This window comes from Heptranchias perlo, chromosome 5 (assembly GCF_035084215.1).
Source record: "Heptranchias perlo isolate sHepPer1 chromosome 5, sHepPer1.hap1, whole genome shotgun sequence".
Lineage (NCBI taxonomy): Eukaryota > Metazoa > Chordata > Chondrichthyes > Hexanchiformes > Hexanchidae > Heptranchias > Heptranchias perlo.
The window spans coordinates 41,123,298-41,142,012 of NC_090329.1; the positions used below are offsets into that span (position 1 = coordinate 41,123,298).

Sequence of the window (18,715 nt, forward strand, 5' to 3'; positions counted from 1 at the left end):
GTTGATCACTGTATTTAATTTTTGGGGGAATACATTGTATTTGACTGATATTGCTTTCCTTTGTTCTTTGTATCTTATTAGGGAGTGAATTTGTACCATGAAAACAATAAGTATTTTGGGCTTTCAGACTTCATTGATTCTACTTACTCTGGGCACAGGCTTCCATTGCTAAGATATGACAGTTCATTTGAAGCAATGGTTACTTCAGTAGAAGAAAGGTGGGTGATTAACAAAGAAATAAGATTGTCATGACAAGCTTAAACATCAGAAGTCCGATCTGCCCAGTGTGATTATCTCACTCATTTGTTAGGGCGTGGCAAAAGGGAAAAGATACCATAAAGCGAGCTGCAGGTCTGTGAGACCTTCAGTGCAATTGTGAGACTTCAGGTAAGTGAAACAGCAAGAACCAGCCCAATTACACTTGCACCCAGTGTGTTACACATTTACTACTTTTTCATTCATCCATGATTTGGTGCACCATTGCAAATACTCAGGTTGAATTCTTCAATATGTGTTGTCACACTGGGGTAGAAGGAACATGCTCCGTTTGGAGTGTTCAGGACCTGCTGTCACACTCGGGTAGATGGAACATGCTCAGGTTGGAGTGTTCAGTATGTGCTGTCACACTGGGGTAGAAGAAACATGCTCAGGTAACCTCCTCCAACCCTCCAAGATCTCTGCTCTTCTCCAATTCTGGCCTCTTGCGCATCCCCGATTTTCATCACTCCACCATTGGGGGCCATGCCTTCAGCTACTTAGAACCTAAGCTCTGGAATTCCCTCCCTAAATCTCTCTGCCTCTTGCTTTTACTTTAAGATGTTCCTTAAAACCTACTACTTTGACCAAGCTTTTGGACACCTGTTCTAATATCTTCTTATGTGGCTAGGTGTCAGATTTTGTTTGATGCTCCTGTGAAGCAACTTGGGATGTTTTACTATGTTAAAGGAGCTTTATAAATACAAGTTGTTGTTGTTTAGTATGTGCTGTTACACTGGGGTAAATTGAACACACTCAGGTTGGAGTGTTCAGTATGTGCTGTCACACTGGGGTACATGGAACATGCTCAGTTTGGAGTGTTCAGTATGTGCTGTCACACTGGGGTACATGGAACATGCTCAGTTTGGAGTATTCAGTATGTGCTGTCACACTGGGGTACATGGAACATGCTCAGTTTGGAGTGTTCAGTATGTGCTGTCACACTGGGGTAGATGGAACATGCTCAGTTTGGAGTATTCAGTATGTGCTGTTACACTGGGGTACATGGAACATACTCAGTTTGGAGTATTCAGTATGTGCTGTCACACTGGGGTACATGGAACATGCTCAGTTTGGAGTATTCAGTATGTGCTGTCACACTGGGGTAGATGGAACATGCTCAGTTTGGAGTATTCAGTATGTGCTGTTACACTGGGGTACATGGAACATACTCAGTTTGGAGTATTCAGTATGTGCTGTTACACTGGGGTAGATGGAACATGCTCAGTTTGGAGTATTCAGTATGTGCTGTCACACTGGGGTAGATGGAACATACTCAGTTTGGAGTATTCAGTATGTGCTGTTACACTGGGGTAGATGGAACATGCTCAGTTTGGAGTATTCAATATGTGCTGTCACACTGGGGAAGATGGAACATGCTCAGTTTGGAGTATTCAGTATGTGCTGCTACACTGGGGTAGATGGAACATGCTCAGTTTGGAGTATTCAGTATGTGCTGTCACACTGGGGTACATGGAACATACTCAGTTTGGAGTATTCAGCATGTGCTGTCACACTGGGGTACATGGAACATGCTCAGTTTGGAGTATTCAGTATGTGCTGTTACACTGGGATAGATGGAACATGCTCAGTTTGGAGCATTCAGTAAGTGCTGTTACACTGGGGTAGATGGAACATGCTCAGTTTGGAGTATTCAGTATGTGCTGTCACACTGGGGTACATGGAACATGCTCAGTTTGGAGTATTCAGTATGTGCTGTCACACTGGGGTAGATGGAACATGCTCAGTTTGGAGTATTCAGTAAGTGCTGTTACACTGGGGTAGATGGAACATGCTCAGTTTGGAGTATTCAGTATGTGCTGTCACACTGGGGTACATGGAACATACTCAGTTTGGAGTATTCAGTATGTGCTGTCACACTGGGGTACATGGAACATACTCAGTTTGGAGTATTCAGTATGTGCTGTTACACTGGGGTAGATGGAACATGCTCAGTTTGGAGTATTCAGTATGTGCTGTCACACTGGGGTACATGGAACATACTCAGTTTGGAGTATTCAGTATGTGCTGTCACACTGGGGTACATGGAACATGCTCAGTTTGGAGCGTTCAGTATGTGCTGTCACACTGGGGTACATGGAACATGCTCAGTTTGGAGTGTTCAGTATGTGCTGTCACACTGGGGTAGATGGAACATACTCAGTTTGGAGTATTCAGTATGTGCTGTCACACTGGGGTACATGGAACATGCTCAGTTTGGAGTGTTCAGTATGTGCTGTCACACTGGGGTACATGGAACATACTCAGTTTGGAGTATTCAGTATGTGCTGTCACACTGGGGTAGATGGAACATGCTCAGTTTGGAGTATTCAGTATGTGCTGTCACACTGGGGTACATGGAACATGCTCAGTTTGGAGTATTCAGTATGTCCTGTTACACTGGGGTACATGGAACATGCTCAGTTTGGAGTATTCAGTATGTGCTGTCACACTGGGGTAGATGGAACATGCTCAGTTTGGAGTATTCAGTATGTGCTGTCACACTGGGGTACATGGAACATACTCAGTTTGGAGTATTCAGTATGTGCTATTACACTGGGGAAGATGGAACATGCTCAGTTTGGAGTATTCAGTATGTGCTGTTACACTGGGGTAGATGGAACATGCTCAGTTTGGAATGTTCAGTATGTGCTGTTACACTGGGGAAGATGGAACATGCTCAGTTTGGAGTATTCAGTATGTGCTGTTACACTGGGGTACATGGAACATGCTCAGTTTGGAGTATTCAGTATGTGCTGTCACACTGGGGTGCATGGAACATGCTCAGTTTGGAGTATTCAGTATGTGCTGTCACACTGGGGTACATGGAACATACTCAGTTTGGAGTATTCAGTATGTGCTGTTACACTGGGGTAGATGGAACATGCTCAGTTTGGAGTATTCAGTCTGTGCTGTTACACTGGGGTAGATGGAACATGCTCAGTTTGGAGTATTCAGTATGTGCTGTTACACTGGGGTAGATGGAACATGCTCAGTTTGGAGTATTCAGTACATACTGTTACACTGGGGTAGATGGAACATGCTCAGCTTGGAGTATTCAGTACATACTGTTACACTGGGGTGGATGGAACATGATATTACGCTCAGATTCTACTGTTTGGAAGGTGAGATAAATCGAAACAAGAGTACTGATTCCAGAGAATTTGATGCCTCAAATTATTTATCAGCAATGTGATGCTAATTTTAGGCAAAATTGAGAGAGGGGGATGAAAAATAATTATTAAAAATTGTTGAAAAAATTCAAGTGTATTTTAGTAAAATAGCCTACAAAAGATGTAACAATTTAAGCCCATGCCCTAAGCTTCTTTGTACTTTGATTGTTAAAATAGCCAAGAATATAGCTGCCAATGCAACCACAAGCACCCACCATTCCTGCTGCTACTATATGTTTATTAAAAACCAATGTGTCTGAAGTTACCATCAGGACCCTTGAACAAAATCAAACCATTGCAAGGAATTATAGTTACATGCTGTTGTGCTTTTTTTCTGTCTATATCTATCACTTTTTATTTGAATCTCTCTTTAAACTTTATTCAAGGTTCAACATTAACTAAGGAAAAGTTTTAGATTCCTGCTTGGCCTGCTAGAATTACTATTAATTACATCCAGAGTTCACTTTTAAAACTGTTACAGTACCATCTAATGGTTGTACTTAAGCTTGACAGTAAGGAGGCAACATCTGAACCCAGGGATTTAATTATTTGAGAAAAATAATACACACCAATGTTAACTATTATTTCCTCTTCTTCCTATTTTTCCACCCCTGATCTGTCTTTCCTCTTCATATTTGTCCTCTGCTTTTGATTTTCTCTCACTCGCAACCATGATTTTCCACTTATCCATCTGACCTAACCATTTTGTGAGCACAATTGTTTTTTTTACAATTGCACATATCAGAATAGATGTCATGAGACTCTGCTGCTTTTATCCCAAGTGATTCAGACATCTTTTTACCAATTTGAAATTTATTCCCAATAATCCAATCCCGTTTGACTCCAGAGCTAATGAAACAAGAAATAACTTGCGAGGTAGCACAAAATAATCTTTCATGATGATGATGTCGTAACGAGCAATATAAAAATATTGTCTGTATAATAGCGATGGAGTCTAACAGTGCTTGAAACCTCTGTGCAATCATTAACCGAATGCTTTGAAATTCTACATGAACATGTACTAATGTTACATGTAACTTCAGTAAAAGCTATGTCAATTAATTTATGGGGAATATAGCTTTTAAATTTTGTTGTTGGTTATCCCTTTGTGAAAGTTGATAAATTGGTTTTTAATTTGTTTTTCTTTTTTGTTTAAGGTTTCCCAAGATGCACAGTGCTGTGATCTGGACGTACATTTTAATCCAGCATTACTCAGCAGCCATGATGGTAACTGCAGGGCACTCACAGATGAAGAACTACTCCTCTGTGGAAACTCTAGAGATAATTCAGAGCCTTATAAATTCTACAGGAAACTGTCCAAGCAGTCATGGTTACATGGTTTTGCTCAGGATTCCCTCCATTTCACTGGCTGCACTGGCGTACGAACGATTGTGTCAAGTTAGGTATCGTCTGGGCCTGCAGTATAGGTTTGAAATCATCCTTGGGACTCCAAACACAAAAATCAATATTGATCAGCACTTCCTGACACAACTGAAGGTAACTACTGGCTTATATTTACAATAATTAAATTTCATGTCAAATGAGATTTGGATTATAAATTATTATTATCTGGATTCTTGCAGAGTAACCTAACTCATATTTGCCTCTTTTAGTCTACTCTGCAACAAATCGCATTCTGCAAATGAAATCACTTTTATTCGACATTATAACTCAGCTAGCTTGGATGATCTTTGAGAATTATTTCTGCCTTTTCTTGGTCTAATTATTGCTTTTACTCTTGTAACCCTTCCGCCAGTGCCAGTGAAGAAATGAAGGTTAATCCAACTGTCATGGAAGTTTCTGTTTCCACCCTTCCCGCCCTTCCTCTTTTGCCAGATGTGGCTTTACATCTTGGTTCAGTTATGCTTGCTGTTCTGTTGCCCCTCGTGAAAATTCATACTGATCAGTCAGAAGCATCCCAAGTGAACGTAATCTGTGCTTGTGACTTCTGTGAGTCCATAACTACAGCTGCTAATGTGACTATTGAAAAGAAGCATCATCTGATATCTTCCTGTCTCTACAGCAATCATTCCTTCTGATCCTTTGTCAAAGCCGTCTGTCATGAATTCAGGTTTACCACAGTTATCTAATCAGGTTCAGTGATGTCAGTTGCTCTCTGAATTGAACTGATTGCCTGATTCTTATGAAAGTTGACTTTCACTGGTCCATATCTACTAGCATGGTATGACGACTTGGGAGTGTAGTAATGAAAGTACCTTGTGCTCTGGACTGGGTCTCCGTACATGTGTACTCCTTCACTCTCTGAAGGCAGACCAACAGTAGGCGAGACAGCATTTGGTTTGTTTTATAAGCCGCTTTATTTCACAGTAGGCAAAACATATATAACACAGAGTTTGATGAGAGACACTTGATACAAACAGTACAACTTCTGCTTGCGTATTATCACAAAGATAAAGAACACGTGTCTGTTAGCCCACTCTGGTGCGTCTTCTAACTCAACCTAAAGTGCAATCTCTCTGTAATCTGTCCTACCACCCAGGACAGCAGTTTGTTCCTTTCACAGCCTTTTGCTGCTCAATTCCTTCTTGAGGGATTACAAAAGGTTTCCAGCACTAAGATGCGAAGTGTCTCTCTAAACAACCAGACCCGACTGACGAATTGTTCATTAGTTGGGTCTCAGAGAAACATCGCACCTCGCATTGTAATTACCATTCGTCTGTCAACTGATCCTTATCTCATAAAAAGACTGTCTTGGGAAGCAAATCCCTTCGAGGCAAGCTTTTGCTATAAAAACACAGCTTAACATAGCTCACGTCCCAGTCCTTTATGAAAAACTGGCCATAGAATCTCAAACTGTGACATGTCTCTTGAGACTTCTGTGAACCCTCCATATTTTTCTCCTTCAACTCTAATATTGTTGATCTTGGGAAAGAACCCCTTGTTACAGTTTGGATTGTCTCCCAGCTCTATTTGTGTTCATAACAAAATGCAGTTCCCATAAGCAAATCCTTGTCTCCTGTGATCCAAAAGTTACACTATTATCATGTTCTGAATGCCAGTAGCGTGCCACAGGTTTAAAATTAACCCTTATATCATCATAATATTTTGCACCAATGATTGCATGGACTGCCTACCATGCAATCCTGTACTCTTCCAAAAGGCTCTACAGTTCAGGCTAAAACTAGTAATCACATTTATTTACAAGATTTATAAATTACACAGTAGCAAAAAGAATACAGCAGAATAATCAGACACTACTTTAAACTGTCATGAAAATAATAGAGTCAGAGTCCTTTTTAAACTCTTTTACCCAAGCCTTTAAAGGAAGTTTCATAAATGCATTTCTGTCTACGGAGTCCCTGCTTACTGCCATGATGTAAGGAAAAAAGAGGTGAAACAATGGAACTGCAGCATAGAAAAAGCCACCTGCATTTATAATATCCAAGCAACCTTTTAGCACTGCAGATCAAAGCACACTAGGCATGTAAATGTGTTTTTAATTGTAGTTTCCAGGCAATTAGGTTGGATTTTGTTATCTTAACACCTGACTTAAATATGAAATGTTTCAAACATTTTCTGTTTATGTTGCGTATCAAATAGTTTGGTCTTAAGAACAATCCTTTGTGATCATAATGTGTCAGCAAGCTGCATATAGATCCAGCATTTCAAAGTTGGACAATTTCTGATGCAATTAATACATAATGATTTCTTTCCGTGCTGGCTTGATTAGATAGCATCCAAAGAAATGTATTTTATATTACCTTAACTCACTTCATTCCCCACACAAAGATGTTTAAAAATCCTTTCAGAAAGCAGAGTTTCATTTTAAATCCATAATATATTGGCCTATCTGTAATTTCATCGGGAAAAGGGTATGACACAGAGATTTTAAGACTTGAAACACGACAAGACTTTGCTTCCATCCTTTTACTTCATTCTGCTCTACTACTATGACTGCCACCAAGTTTTATCCCTGCAATGTTAGTTGGATCCTGGACTCCAGTAAGACCTCCGGTCCCTCCTTTAATTCTTACGATTGGTGATTCCCCTGACCTAAGTTATCTCTTCCTTCTCTCATACTATCAATCCATCTTTCCTTCTCCTTGGGGAATTGCTTATGTCCATCCTATCCTTAAAAAGGTGATCCTTATTAACCTACAAACACACATCCTATTGCCCTTACATCAATAGTTTCTAAAGTCATGAAAGCTCCTATAAACTCAAATTGGCCCTCACCTTAAAAGGTCTGACCTAATCCATGATTGCCAATACAGTGTTCAGCATGCTGTTCCATTAGTGATCTTATTGCCAATGATGTGGCTCTGAGGCTCTGCTTTTGAACACCCTGGTGATCAATTTGCCATTGTCTTAGACATCTCCAAAAGCTTTGACCTGGTCTGGCACTGTGCATTAAGTTATCACTGTAATGTCTTGGTACTTTCTTTGTTTGTTCTCTCTTGTTCCCTCAAGCGACAGGTATGTGATTCTAAATGCTCTCCCTCCTCCCTTTATTTTATTTGATCAAATCCAGGCTCTAACTCATTCTTACCCAGGATCTCAAAAACTATGGAACTCTGTGATTCCCAGGAGCTCAAGTTAACAACAGTAGACAGTATCAAAGGAAAATTAGAACAAAATGAAATAGGTAGCAAAATGTATAAAAACAAGTCACTTTTCTAAAACTGCCTCAAGAATGTAGCCTGTTAGACATTCAATTGTGGGGAAGTTATTGGAATCTATAAATAAGGACAGTGTGACTGAGCACTTGGAGAAATTTGAGCTGATTAGAGAGAGCCAACATGGATGGATCATGTCTAACGAACCTAATTGAATTTTTTCAGGAAGTAACTAAAGTAGCAGGCAGGGGAATGACTATGAATGTAGTTTATATGGACTTCCAGAAGGCATTCGATAAGGTTCCACGTAAGAGACTGTTAGCTAAAATTAAAGCTCATGTGACTAAAGCCAAATTATTGACCTGGTTAGGAGATTGGTTAGGCAGTCAAAGACAGAGATGGCTTTGTACTCAAATTGGAAGGAAGTGTCCCACAGGGATCTGTGCTAGGGCCTCAATTATTCACTATATTTATTAATGACTTAGATAACACAATAGAGAGCCATATATTGAACTTTGCCGATGACACAAAGATTAGCGGCATAGTAAGTCGTGTGGACGGGAGCATAAAATTACAAAGAGACATTGATAGATTAAGTGAGTGGGCAAAAATGTGGCAGATGGATTTCAATGCAGGTAAGTGTGAGGTCATCCATTTTGGACCAAGAAAGGATAGATCTGAGTATTTTTTAAATGGTGAAAAGTTCGGAACAGTGGAGGTCCAAAGAGATTTAGGGGTCCGTGTACACAGATCACTAAAATGTAGTGGTCAGATGCAAAAAATAATCAAAAAGGCTGATGGAATGTTAGCCTTTATATCTAGAGGGCTAGAACATAATAGGGAGGAAGTTTTGCTCCAGCTATACAAAGCCCTGGGTAGACCACATCTGGAGTATTGTGTACAGTTCTGGGCACTGCACCTTAGAAAGGATATATTGACCTTGGAAGGAGTGCAGCGCAGATTCACCAAAATGTTACTACAGCTCCAAGGGCTAAATTATGAGAAGGGATTATATAAACTATGCTTATATTCCCTGCAATATAGATGGAGTGATTTGATTGAGGTTTTTAGGATTTTGAAAGGAATTGATAGGGTAGATAGAGAGAAACTTTTTCCGCAGGTGGGAAAATCTGGGTCAAGGGGACATAACCTTAAAATCAGAAGCAAAATACTGCGGCTGCTGGAAATCTGAAATAAAATCAGAAAATGTTGAAAATACTCAACAAGTCAGGCTGCACCAGTAGAGAAAGAAAAAGAGTTGATGTTTCAGGTCATTTCTGTTTCTTTCACCATAGATGCTGCCTGACATGCTGAGTATTGCCAGCATTTTCTGTTCTAACTTAAAATCAGAGCCAGGTCATTCAGAAGAGAAGTTAGGAAACACTTCTTCACGCTAAGGGTGGTAGAAGTGTGGAACTCTCCAACAAAAAGCAGTAGCTGCTAGCTTAATTAATAATTTTAAATCTGAGATTGATGGATTTTTGCTAGCTAAAGATATTAAGGGATATGGAGTCAAGATGGGTAAATGGAGTTAGGATACAGATCAACCATGATCTTATTGAATGGCAGAACAGGCTCGATGGGCTGAATGGCCTACTCCTCTTCCTATGGTTTCAATCAGGCATTTTCTCCATAAATGAAAGAAATTATTTTTGTTTTCAAGTTATTGGCTGACTTGCTTAAGTCTTTATTTCCTATGCACTTGACAGACAACACAGCCATGCCTCAGTGGTAGCACTCTGGTCTCTGAGTCAGAAGATCATTGGTTCTAGGCTGACACTTCAGTGCAGTACTGAGGGAGTGCTGCACTGTTGGAAGTGGCATTTTTTGAATGAGACATTAAACTGAAGTGCCGTCTGCCCTCTCAGGTGGATGCAAAAGATCCCATGGCACTTTTCGAAGTAGGATGGGGGGGTTCTCCAGGTATCCTGGCAACATTAATTCCTCAACTAACATTACTAAAACAGATTATCTAGTCATTTATCTCATTGCTGTTTGTGGATAGATTTTTAGACTCTAAGGGAACCAAGGGATATGGGGATCGGGCGTGATCTTATTACATGGCGGAGCAGGCTACTCCTGCTCCTATTTCTTATGTTCTTAGTGGTTAAGAACAGATAAAACACAAATAAAAGGATCAGACACTCTGCATTGTGAAACCCTAAGATATTTCATTTGATTAATGGGATTTAAGAGCATTTGTTTTGCTGAAGAGTTCTCTAATAATGCAGGTCGTATACTCGCCCGGAGTTGATGTGTACTACCATTTGATTAGTATGTATCTCTTATTTTGAAAGGGTTGGCAAAAGATAGAGGACCCTGATTGGGCACCTCAAACCTACTTGGATCTGGAAGACCTGCCATGCATACTGATTCTATCTGGCACTGATCCTTATGGAGAATCTTTTCCAAGGTAAAGACTACTTTTTTAAAAATAAGGTTTTATTACTTTTATTACCAGCTGAAATTTCTCACCAGGGTAATGGAGGGAAACCAGGGAGTTGGAGATGATTTCAAATCACTGTGATTGGAGGTCACGTGTTTGACTACTATTCTTTTATATTTAAAAAAGCAGATTCCAGTGGCGGTAAGGTTATCCATAAGGATGGGAACTGAAGTGATCCATATGAAACAGTCTGAGCTAAATTTTTAGAAATCCAGATTTGGCCCAGTTCATAGATTTCAGATTCAGTTTGATCTGCCCCCTCTTTTAAGCAAAAATCTCTCAATGTAGATGATCAACAACTAAAAAAATTATAGCGGTGGATGCTACTGTACCAAATTATTTTTGAACTATTTGCATGCACACGATGGAGATAAAAACATTGGGAGTTATCAGGAGTTCTACAGGCAATTCTTGGAAATACCCTCAGAAGTCCTTTCTGGCAATATTTCAACTATGTAAAATACATAAAGCAGCTTCAAAAATTGTACTTCTGTAAGCACCTGACAATAGCTGAGACATGCTCCATAGTTTATAGTGGATGGGGGAAGTTTTATTATTCTTAGTAGTGGATTGATGCAGCTGAGTGGCAAAGTCCACACATTGGTATGGGACTGGAGTTACATATACGCTAGACTGGGTAAGGATGCCAAGTTTTCTTTGGAGAGGGACATTAGCGAACCAGTTGGGTTTTTAAAGCAATCCAGCTCTTTATTCCAGATTTAATTCAATTCAAATTCTCAAAATAACATAGTGGGATTTGAACTCATTGGGGGTGATTTTAGGAGGCAAATGCGGGTGCATTGGGGACGTGGGGGCTCCGAAAATCGCACAAATCCCGTTCGGGTTCAGAAGCCGGCTCTAACCCGCCGACTTCTGAGTTTCCCAGGGACTCACCTGTGTGCATGTAGGCGACCAGAAAACTATGTCATGTTTGGATTCATTTGGCATATTTATTTTAAAAATGTATTGCAGAAGTCCTATAACATCAACTCTTTTTGCACCTTACTGGAATCTGCCACTAAATGATTTATCTTCCTAAAGGGCTAATTTTCATTCCTGCCCACCCCACCCCGCCCTGATGGAAATGGGGAGGTAGCACGATGAAAATGTTAGCACAGCACTTACTGTCTCATCCCTGCCAACATCTGGGTCGCTCCCATTTTGATAGGGCCACTGGAAACAGGCAAGAGTCTCAATAACCCAAGCAATTTGGGGTCCTATGATATCAGTAGGACCCCGATGCAATTTTGAAATACCAATCAGTGGAGATTGAAAAGCACTGAAGAAAGACTATGAAAGGTTTACAGATAGGAGAATAAATTTTTGTCTTTCATGCAGAGCTATGTGTACTGGGTGTGCATATCAAGAATTTGGTTCCCCCCCGCCAAATTTTCCTGATTGGGCTCCTGGTGCATGTCTGGAGCAGTAGAGATTAAAATTTATCCCGCCGGGTACTCCTGCATAGATCTTTGGATACTGGTGCTGTTTGCTCATGAATGGTTCGAAACCAGTGGAACGCTCACTCAAAATAGTGTTTTGTTTGCTGACAATTTTCCATGGTCAACTGATTATAATAATTTTGCATAGCTGTAGGTGCAGATTTGGACATCAACAAGAAGGGAAAGTTAATGTGTAGTGTAATGGTTCTATTACTGGACTAGTAATCCAGAAAATGTGAGTTCAAATCCCATTTTGGCAGTTTGAGAATTTGAATTCAGTTTTAAAGAAAATGACTATGAAGCTATCAGATTGTCGTTAAAAACCCAGCTGGTTCATTAATGTCTTTACCTGGCCTGTAAATAACTTCCGTCCCACACCAACGAGGTTGACTCTTAACTGCCCTCTGAAGTGGCCTAGCAAACCATTCATTTGTATCAAACCACTACCACCTTCTTAGAGCAATGGGCAATACATGCCAGCCTTGCCAGTGAAGCCTACATCCCAAGAATGAATACAAAACAAAGCTTGCTGCTGGTGGAGGAAAACAAATTGCAGTGTAGGTGAAATTTAAATGGATGTGGACATTTAAAGGGAAGTGGCAGAATACAGGAACAAAGATCCTTGCAGCCTTAGGAAGGGTTCAAAAAGCATCGAGACCTATTGGTAGCTTTTCCCAAAGCTGAAAGAGAACGGGGCAAAGTAGTGACAGGAAAAATGAAAGGAAGAGAAAGGCAATGTGTAGGCATGAGTCTGCAGGCAGCCCTGCAACCGACCCTTGTTTGGCCGCTAAACCGAAGGTCATGTGGCACAAGACGGTTGCAAGGAGCGCAACCTGCTTGTCATTACGTGGCACCATCCCCATAGGTCATCATTGTAGCATGCCTGGAAGGATGGAGATGGAGATAGATTTGAGGCCTGACACTAGTTGTCCCAGCCCTATGCTTCATGTTAACAACTGGCACTCCTCAATTAGTTACCCCTGCTTCCTCCAAACTGCTGAGGTGGGGGGAGCCCATCATGATTGGTGTCAGTAATGGAGCAGTACATCCAATTTCCACAAAAATTCTTCAAAACCTAAGTGGCATCAGAAAAAAAACCCATAAACAGCTTAGAAATGGCCTTAAAACTGTTGAATAAATTTCCTTACCATTCCCTTTAGAAGAAGTTATGTATTCAGCCCATTCCCGGGTAACCCTGAACACCCATTATTCATGAGTGTAAATATGACTGAGTACTCTGCACACATGAATATCAGGAACTCACACACAGGACATTCCCCCCTTATTTTAATATTCCTAGCCGTGTTCTCCCTGTCCCCGGAAATGCAAGTGATGTGCAAAGTGGGTGGAGATCTTGCGTAACGTATCTCTGAACACTAAATCGGGCTAAGTCAATTGGAAAATCTATCCTTCTGTGTCACCTCTGGAAAGGAATGAGCTCAGCCAGTCCAGGTAGGTTAAAGGTGGGGGGCCACAAGGGGCCGCATCGGGTGGAGGGGGTAAGATTAATGCTCCTATTGACCCCTCAAAAATCATTTAAAACCTTTTTCTTACCATTTTTGAATGGCATGCAGTGGTCCCTTTAAGGATCTCTGGTTGGGTCGCTTTTTGCCAAGTGTCAGTTTTTCTTTAAAGAGTCACTGTCTTTAAACAAAAATGTTTGGTAAATTTTTTTTGTTTGTAAAGAAGAACATAAGGGCCATGGCCTTTCTGGCACACCTCTGGGATTGTTGTTGAAGGGCTGTGAATTAGGCTGAGACCTGGATACACTGGGTCCTGGCCTTACCTGCTATTTTCTGCCAGGCCTTGTTTGGGGTGGAGCCTTTGCCAGTCCCAAACAAGGTCACCTGCAGCAGAGTGGCTGTGATTGGACAGAGGGAACTCCCCAACCTGGGAAGCTGCCCACAGGCCAGTGTGCTTAGTCAAAGCAGGCATACCGGCCTGCAGGCCAAGAGAAGTGAAACCCGCTTGGGAGCCCAGGCTGGGTCATGGGCTCAACCACTGAAGATTGTAAAAGATTTTCAAGTATTTTTTGATTTCCTTATAAAGGAGGCTGTTGGGTATAGAGGGTATGTTTGTGGAGTGGGCAGCCTCCCCTGACTGGCAAGCATCCGAAATGTGCCCTTGATGGCATGGGCACCCGTCAGTGATATTTTAATGAGGGAATCTTCCCCCAACCCCACGTACTCTGCAGGAGCTTCCTGAGGGTAATTATGCTGGGATGTCATCCTCACGGAATTTTGGGGCTGAGTTTATGTGTAAGATACTCAAGTGCACTAAGACTTCTCTTACGAGTGGTGCAATTAAAATTAAACTGGTGTCTGGCTCTTCTGCCTCCCTAAACAAGAAAAGGTTTCCCAAGCACTTTTTTCATGAAGGGACTGCCCCTTTAATTGTTTACTTTTGTTTTCCATTGTTTGTGTGGCCCTCGGGAAGCCATTATCAAACTGCATAGTGCTCTGGTCAGACCACACCTCGAGTGGATGAATTAAGATGGATCAAGTGGCCTTCCTTATTAGTAATTATCTTGTGGTAGTCCAGTTCACACATTTTCTCCTTCATTTTATTTGGTTATGTCTCTCATCATTGTGCTGATTTTATTGTGATTTCAGCTTGTAGCTTCTTTTTCTATATCTTACACATCTTTCCCCCCACTCTCAACAAAGTGTTTTCATCAAAAAAAATCCATCTGCTATAGTTTTAGAAGGTATGAAATCACTGTTTTCTCCCGAGTTTGCCTGGTATACTGGCCACCTAGGGCAGGTGGGTTACTTTGTCCCTATTGAGAAATGTCACCATGAGCCAGCTGCTATGAGGAATATGACAGCGGCTTAGGGATGACTTCAACTCTTTTTTTTCCCTCCGCTCCCACTGGAAAGTGTCTCCCAATTGGTACATCCCCAAAGCAGTGTGTCTGAGATTGAAAACTGAAAACTGAATTGGGAGATCATCCATCGATCCTACTCCTTTCTGTGGTGTTCCAATGCCTTTTGCAACTGTATGAAGTTTCAAGTTATCGGTTAGAATATTTTTAGAAATATATGAATACATAATCTTTCCTCAAACAGCAAACTATTCTGGTCTAAATTGAAGTTCATGCAAGATAGATGATACGATACATTAGTGTAGTAGCTGTGGTACTAAATGAGTCACCAAGCTTGTGAGTTCAAATCTGACAATTTGTGGGCAGCAGCAGAAAAAAAAATGTTCTGGAAAGCTGCTGTTTTGCTGTAAATATCCAACTGGTTCAGGCAAGGGAACCTATCTGCCTCTGGCCTCCACATGACTGAGGAGTAAACTGCACTGAACAACTTCAGAAGGCACTTAGGAATGGGCAATATATTCAGTGTCATTTGCATCCTGAGAATAAAGAAATAAAAAGGATAGATGGGCGATACAGATTTCATGTTCATGGGGAACCGACTTCACAGGAAGCCCGTGGGAAATTTCTGGGCATTCATTGTGTTCACAATTTCCTGCAATACATTCCCTGCTAGGAATACAGAACTTCAAGGTATTAACACTGCTGATATATGTGTGCTATCTTTCCCACTTGTGGATCCATTCAAATTTCAAAAATTGCGCTAATTTTTATGTGTTTTTACTGGATGTGGACAGCTAAGAGAGGGCAATCCCCTCACCCATTGAACAATTCAAGCATTTAGAGTTGACATTATTTATCATCTATGGATGCATGTGGAAGCTCTTCTGCCAGGGATATCTATGTCATCTCTCACAGTGGCACATGTGAAAATAATTTGGTTCCTGCTGTCCTTTTCACATGACAGTGCTCAAGATGAAACTTGAATCCCTACAGGAAATACAACTTCTATACGCGTAACATGGATTAGTACATAGAAAGTGAGCTGTAGATTCTGTTTGCTGTTGAATTAAATGAGATAGTCTGAAAGTTTGCCTGGCATTACTTTAACTAGTTTTCTGCTTGCTTTCCTTCCCAGGTCTGCAAAGTACTATGATTTACGTTTAATAAACTCAACTTGTTTTTTGCGAACGGCTTTGGAGCAAGAACTGGGTCTAGCAGCTTGTTATTTAGTTCTTGATGCCCCTGGACAGACAGTAATAGTGAATGATTTCTCTGAGAGTGACCTGGATAAGCCAGGTAGCACTGATGATGATGAGGACAATGTCGCAATTGAAGGTATGCTGTTTTCAAACAAATAAGTTGATTTCTGAAACCAGTGGGGAAAAAAGACTGATTAGAGTAAGGTGGTCCTGGTGATTAGTGGTTTAACGCCGTAGAACTGAGCCACATGAAGCAGGAAAATCCCAGCTTTGATCCTCGGTATATGCTGAGTTAACTGTTATAAGCAGGGCAGTGTTGTGGGGGGGGAGGACGTGGGGGACACCATAAATGTCCTCAGTGTCTCTGGATTGGGAAAGAAGAAAATTAGCCAGGCTTTCTGCCCCTGATGACTAGTGACATCTGCTGAAATGTTCACACGTCAGGACATTGGCTGTGCAGGCTTGCCTGTGATGCACCATAGTTTAAAAGTCTGTCTGCACCCACTGGCCAGGCTCAAACACGAAGATTGCTTCCTGAACAAGGTAGCAGGGGACTGCCAAGATCCTGTAGAACTGTATTGTTGGATGAGCTGCTGCCTTTATGAGAGCTGTGGGGAAAAAACACCTAATGGAACAAAAAGGTTGGGGGTACTGGGTGGCATACTGGACTTTCATCTTGGGGTTCAAATCCAGCAAGATCGATTTTATGAAAGTCTTTTCTGCCTGTTTGAATGTGAAATTTGGTCCTGCTCACCCCAGGTCCTAAAGGTCCAGAACACAGAATGGCCAAATACTCTGGTCTGCGTGGCTCAGTACTAATGGCACAAAGTTAGCAATCTGAACTCATAGGATGACTGATGTGGCAAATTCAGCAGTCAGGAACTGGTGAGATGGCACATTGAATTTAACAGCATGCAGGAGAACGTTCGTCCCATTGCGCCTGTGCTGGCTCTCTGAAAGAGCTAGCCTGTTAGTTCCATTCCCTTGCACTTTTCCTGTACCCTTTTAATTTTTTTTTCCATATATTTATCCACTTCCTTTTTTAAAGCCATTATGGATTCTGCTTCCAACAATGTTTCTGGTCGGGCACTACATATCCTAACAGCTCTCTGTGTAAAAATGAAAATTCCCTCATATCTCTCCATTTGTTCATTTGATCTTAAATTTATGCCTTCCAGCCATCAACTCAGTGACCAGTAGAAATAGTTTTTCCTTTTGTATACTTCCATCAGAATTGTTAACCTGCTCTACTCTAACAAAAGAAGCCTCAGTTTCTCTAATCTTTTATAACTAAAGTCTCTCATCTCTGGCATCATCGTGAATTTCTTCTGCACCATCTCCATGGCCTTAATATGCTTCCTAAAATAGGGTGCCCAAAACTGAACATAACATTTTAATTGCAGCCTAGCCAATGATATAAGCAGCATGGAATGGATTCACTGGAACGAAGGGGTTTCACCATATGGTGGGATAAAGACAAAAGGGTGATTTTGCATCTCCCAGCAGTTCACTAAAGATTTGGGAGATGCTTGGGAACGAGTCACTTGCTCCCTTTCTTGACTAGACTTGCTGGATGGCATGGAAAGACCAAGGAGAGGAAAGTAAAATAAAAAGGCCCAGCATTTGCTGGAGCGGGGCATCTCACAGCTTGCCCTGTTAGTTAGACTTGTTCCTGCACCCTTTAGCTCACAAATCTCTTGCCCACAAAGTTGCTGGAAGTACGAGCTGATAACGGGGAGCAACAGGTGACCTTGGACCTTGGTGAACAACAGGGAAAACTGTATCTCCTTAACCAAAGAACATAGGAACAGGAGTAGGCCATTCAGCCCCTCGTGCCTGCTCCGCCATTTGATAAGATCATGGCTGATCTGTGATCTAACTCCATATACCTGCCTTTGGCCCATATCCCAAAAAGCTATCTATCTCAGATTTAAATTTAGCAATTGAGCTAGTATCAATTGCCGTTTGTGGAAGAGAGTTCCAAACTTCTACCACCCTTTGTGTGTAGAAATGTTTTCTAATCTCGCTCCTGAAAGGTCTGGCTCTAATTTTTAGACTGTGCCCCCTACTCCTAAAATCCCCAACCAGCGGAAATAGTTTCTCTCTATCCACCCTATCTGTTCCCCTTAATATCTTATAAACTTCGATCAGATCACTCCTTAACCTTCGAAACTCCAGAGAATACAACCCGGACTTCAAGGGTTAAGTTACAAGGAGAGTAATCTCTCCTCGTAACTTAACCCTTGAAGTCCGGGTATCATTCTAGTAAACCTAGGCTGCACTCCCTCCAAGGCCAATATGTCGTTCCAAAGGTGCGGTGCCCAGAACTGCTCACAGTACTCCAGGTGCGGTCTAACCAGGGTTTTGTATAGCTGCAGCATAACTTCTGCCCCCTTGTGCTCGAGTCCTCTAGATATAAAGGCCAGCATTCCATTAGCCTTCTTGATTATTTTCTGCACCTGTTCATGACACTTCAATGATCCATGTACCTGAACCTCTAAGACCCTTTGGACATCCACTGTTTTTAACTTTTTCTATTTAGAAAGTACCCTGTTCTATCCTTTTTTGATCCAAAGTGGATGACCTCACATTTGTCTACATTGAATTCCATTTGCCACAGTTTGGCCCATTCACCTAATCTATCAATATCACTTTGTAATTTTATGTTTTCATCTACACTGCTTACAATGCCACCAATCTTTGTGTCATCGGCAAAGAGATTTAAGGATTGAAAAATAAACAGAGTGAGTACTGAGAAGGAGGGTGAATTAGAGTGGGTGAATTCAATGTCAAATCAGGTAC

The 18,715-nt window shown here is 41.3% G+C and overlaps 1 protein-coding gene across 2 annotated transcripts in view; it reads left to right on the forward strand.

Moving 5' to 3' along the window:
* Window positions 1-18,715, forward strand: part of greb1 (growth regulating estrogen receptor binding 1) — a 205,571-nt gene that overhangs the window by 108,495 nt on the left and 78,361 nt on the right. For both annotated transcript variants that reach the window (XM_067984281.1, XM_067984280.1), the window contains 4 exons: window positions 82-218; window positions 4,586-4,925; window positions 10,303-10,418; window positions 15,850-16,049. In XM_067984281.1, the coding sequence (XP_067840382.1) occupies window positions 82-218; window positions 4,586-4,925; window positions 10,303-10,418; window positions 15,850-16,049 (793 nt within the window). The remainder of the gene's footprint in view (window positions 1-81; window positions 219-4,585; window positions 4,926-10,302; window positions 10,419-15,849; window positions 16,050-18,715) is intronic.